At 37.9% G+C, this 5,000-nt stretch overlaps 1 protein-coding gene across 2 annotated transcripts in view; it reads right to left on the bottom strand.

The window, feature by feature from the left end:
* Positions 1-5,000, bottom strand: part of LOC145297823 (conserved oligomeric Golgi complex subunit 3-like) — a 153,899-nt gene that overhangs the window by 138,854 nt on the left and 10,045 nt on the right. For both annotated transcript variants that reach the window (XM_080144145.1, XM_080144147.1), the window contains exon 2: positions 1-87. This exon is cut by the window's left edge and continues 30 nt beyond it. In XM_080144145.1, coding sequence (XP_080000271.1) covers positions 1-87 — 87 coding nt within the window. The remainder of the gene's footprint in view (positions 88-5,000) is intronic.

The raw sequence follows: 5,000 nt of genomic DNA, 5'->3' as shown, positions 1-5,000 counted from the left end.
TTTCAAGAAAACAATAGATTCAGTGTCAATGGGTGTGTTGTCTTCTTTCACGGAAAGCTGTGGAGTTGGCACATCATCTAACGGCAACTGCAAAAAAACGAGAAAGCAGAAATGGAGAGACAGTTGTAAAGAATCAAAAGTTAAATTCATTTGTTGACTCCGACTCTGCAACTCGGAAAGGAAACCATCATATTCGTCATTTTTTTCCTTTTTTCATTAAAGCCGCTACAGTCTATAAACTAATTGGTGAGATGTTCTCAGTTGGATGAAGTATGATCCTGCGCAGTTCTAGAAGGTTCATTCTCTCAGGCTTTGAGAAGGGAGTTAGTTTATTGCTAATTGCCTGAGGCACCCTTACTGAGGAATGCCAATGTTGTTGATCAGGATTTTTTTGTAGGCTAGAGTGCTCTTCCTCTAGGGTGTTGGCTTTTAAAATTTTACTTTTCTGACCTTGTGTGACATCTTCCTGACGTGGAGGAGGAGGGGATCAATAGGTTCTGTAAAAAAACTGACCTTTGATCCCTTTCACTGTGAATTGTGAGTACATAAGAGAGTGTGATTCTTTTTGTTTTACTTATGCGTTCCAACTTGCAATAAATGCCTTAACAAATCTTGCTTTCCCGACTGCTGGAAAACCGCTTCTGTGGTACCAGTCTTCAAGAATTCTGGTGAAAGAACTGACCCACTAAATTATCGCCTTATTAGTCCCCTCCCGCTTTTCGCCAAAATATTTGAGTCCTTAGTTAATCAAACCCTAGTCCAGCACCTAACAGCTGCTAAACTCCTGACTGACAAACAATATGGATTCAGGCAAGCCCGTTCAACAGCAGATATCTTAATTGTAGTTTCTGAACGTATATACCGTTCATTGGACAAAACAGGGGAGCGTAGAGCGGTAGCCCTTGATATATCTAAGGCTTTTGACAGGGTATGGCACGATGGTCTTCTAAGGAAAATTAGATCATATGGAATCACTGGAAGAATTCATAATGTAATTAAATCCTTCTTAAGTAAGAGAAAAATCCAAGTTGTCCTCGACGGTCGTACATCTAAACAATATGACATAAATGCGGGAGTACCTCAGGGGTCTATCCTTGGACCTCTATTATTCCTGATATTCATAAATGACTTCCCTGATAAAATTGTATCAGAGATGGGTATATTTGCCGATGACACCACTCTCTATAACAGATATGAGGGGAAAACAAATGAACACATATCCAACGAAATGGCAGAAACACTAGAGGATGACCTCCAATCTGTAGTGGAATGGGGACAAAAGTAGATGGTCACATTCAATGCTGCTAAGACTAAGCTTGTTTCCTTCAATAACTACAAGAAACTTTCTCTATCACCAATAGCAATGGCCAAGAACACATTGCCTGAAAGTACTTCTTTTAAACTCCTCGGCCTAACGTTTACAGGGAATATGAACTGGAATAGATACATTGAGAGCATTGCCAAGACTGCTGCAAGGAAGGTTGGCTCCCTCTACCGTGCTAGAAAACTACTTACGCCTGAAAGTATCCTGTACCTCTATAAGGCCACCATTCGCCCATGTATGGAGTACTGTTGTCACATCTGGGCTGGTGCATCTGCTGCTTGTCTCTCGCTCCTGGACAGGGTTCAAAAGAGAGTCGCCAACCTGATAGGTCCTGAACTGTCATCTAGGCTTCAGCCTCTGTCCCATCGACGAGATGTTGCATCCCTCTGCCTGTTCTACAAATACTTTAATGGTGAATGCTCTGACAAACTGCAAACACTTGTACCTCCTCGACGTAACTACCCCCGGCAAATCCGACAAGCTAGTAAGTCTCATCCCTTTATAGAAGAGATCCCTAGGTGCAAGAAAGCCTTTTACTCCAATAGTTTCTTCCCCAGAACTGCAGGTCTTTGGAACTCCCTTCCGGGATTCTGCTTTCCCAACTGTACTGATATGCTGAAGTTCAAGTGTAATGTGAACAAACATCTTTCTACTCATCTCCCTTCATAATGCCCCTGCAAATTAAGTCCCTGATAGTAGCCCCCTGCTTCAAAGTGGTACTGTACCTTGTTTGAGGTGAAAATTGAATAAAAAAAAAAACTTATCAAGGCCAAAAGGATTACCGAGATTAATAGTTTGTCAGTTGGATGATAAAGAATATCAAGAGAGGATTGAAAATCAGAGTTTTACAGACAAATTTATCTTTAACTGACCCGTGACAACTAAATATTTTACTAGCCAAACCTACATGATTTTTGGAACATAATATTTACATTCTATGACATCATGAAGATTTTTCTGTATTTTTTTTAAATGCAATTCTAAATATACACCCAATTTTATGTTTAAACTTGAAAGTATAATCATTTGAATTTCTTCAAATATTTTTAAACAGCCTTCATTAAAAATAAAAGAGTATATTGTTCGATTAAACATTTGGGGGGGGGGTCAGGGATTTCCATTCATTTCATTCTCAAAACATTTCCAAGTTTCGAACATCACAAAAAATAAACATCCTACTTTGGTCACCAAAATTATTTCAGGTCTGGTATACATTACATGTTTTTCTTGATATGTGTGCTATATCCACGCTCTTATCAGTTAACATAGACGACATAATCACGTTGATACACTGCTGGATCACCAAAGTTAAGCAATATTGAACCTAGTCAGTACTAAATGGGTAACCATTTAGAACAACCAGGTGCTGTATGTGCTCTCCGCTTATCTCGGCATTGTTTCTAGTTGTCCTGGACTCCTCTTTGCCTCAAGCTGTGCCGATTCAGGAAAGGTGTGGTTGGGATTGCGCAACCCTTGCCTCACATTTACACACGCAGCTACCCCTAGAGGGGTTATCCTTTGTCTTTCGAGACTGAACGGAGGCATTGATTAGTTAACACGTGTTTACGCAGAGTATGGACCGTACAATTTAACAAGCAATAAACCCTGTATAAAGTCAAATTTTTCTTTCAACAGCGTCCACAAGTGAACGCGAGTAAACGTCAATATATGCAAGTAACCGCCTCAATATGCCAGTGCCATGAAGTGATAGTAACCATCTTAAAAGAGCACTAGTCCCCAGTAACTGCCAATAACAGTCATAACTGAATGACAGAGCTTGACAATTGATTTTATCTTGGAGCAGTCTAATGGATGCTGAAAATGATCATGACTGACAGTAACTAATAGTTGCAAAGGCGGCCAGTACCAACCAAATATCTCAAAGCACTGCTAAACGTCAGTACTTACCACTGTTATTTAAAACAAACAATTTTATTTCAGAACAGTTTTTAAATAACCACCCTAAACCAACACTAATTGAAAACTGGCAATTTCATTTTGGAGCAGTCCAACAGATGCCAACATTGGTGGTGATTCATACTGACTTACAATGATTTATTCTTGCAAAGGCAGCCAGTGCTGACCAGTAAATGCCAGTAAAACAAGTACACAAAAGTAACCTTTTTTTTTTTTTTTTACATGAAGGTCAACACTTATCAAGGCCCAGAAGCCACTTGGGGATAAGGATTATTTTGTGTACAGTAATCAATGGGGTTGTGTTGTAGTAATCGTTAGTATTGGAGATTTGATAAAGTGTCATTACTTAAGGGGGCGGTTCATTAGGAATTTGTTTATGTTGGACTTGAAGACATCCAAGTTGAAGTCAGGAGGAAAACAGGCAAGCTGTAGAGAGTTCCACAGGCGTGCACTTCTAAGAAAGAAGCTTTGTTCATGGAATCTACGTTTTGATTTAGGCACAAATAAGGAGTGGGGAAAATTATTGACTGTGGTTTCAGCTAGACGGGTATTAATCGTGAAAGATTGGCGAGGGGGGGCAGAGATTGGAGTTCAGACGAGCACTTGCCATGGAAATAACGATAAAACAAAGATAGGCTCGCAACGTCTCTTCTGTGGGAGAGAAGTTGCAGGGTAGAGAAAAGGGCATCCCCCACTAAGCCACAAAGTCTATTTTGTACTCTGTCAAGGCAGGAGAGGCTGTTTTTAGCAGCTCCTGCCCAAATGTGGCAGCAGTATTCCATCCTTGAACATACTTGGCTTTTATATAGATAGAGAATTGCATCAGCAATGAGATATCTTCTGGAGCAGTAGGAGGATCCCACCATTTTCCCAGCGACCTTGGCAACAGACTTGATATATGTGTTCCATTTCAGATCAGGAGTAAAGGTCAAACCCAGAAGCTTATCAAAACATGGGGCCTCACCTAGACGAGAGTCATCCATTTCAATTGATGCCAGATGGGGATCACTACCACTAAACGGCATCCAGTGATAACCAGTTTCATTTCAATCCAAATTAATTAATCTTTAGATTGATATTTTTTACACTGTTTTGAATGAATGGTCAGCCATTTAAAATTATCGCCAGCAAATAGTTGTTTGCAAAAAATATATTTATATGTTTACAAAATAAAACAAAAATAATAACTGGTGTAATAATCAAAAACTTTTAACCTTTTGAATAAAACGTTTTTAAATAAAACGTTCTTAGGGCAGAAAATTTTAAATGTGATATTCATTGAAAACATGATAATCCAAATTTTAGTTTAAATAGTTTTATTTAAAAAATGATTATTTATTTTTTATTTATTTTTAAAAAATTTATGTCATTGTCATTATATTTTCAAAACATTTGAAGTTTTGGTTATCACAAGTTTCACATGTTTTTTTTTTTCTTACTTCGATTTTCTGCCGACCGTTTTGCTTAATGATGAATGCTATGGCGAAAAACTGATAGGAGGGAAAAGTTTTGAAAGCTGTTTTATCATATTTATTTTGTAGGTTTCCAATTACTTTTTTTTATTGAATTTGAGAGATTAGAGACTAAAGTTAATTTCCTAAAGGAAAAAAATTATATTTTTACAAGTGAAAAAAAAAAAGGTTATAATGAAAAATGTTTTCACAGTGGCATTGGAAAAAAAATAATAAGTCAGCTAAATTTTGAAGTTAAATAAACTCATTGTAAAAATCCTTTGAAAGATGATTAAATTGTCTGGGAC

The sequence above is a fragment of the Euprymna scolopes genome, chromosome 18 (genome assembly GCF_053919585.1).
Source record: "Euprymna scolopes isolate OS-2025 chromosome 18, ASM5391958v1, whole genome shotgun sequence".
Lineage (NCBI taxonomy): Eukaryota > Metazoa > Mollusca > Cephalopoda > Sepiida > Sepiolidae > Euprymna > Euprymna scolopes.
This window is presented reverse-complemented; position numbering and strand designations above follow the sequence as displayed.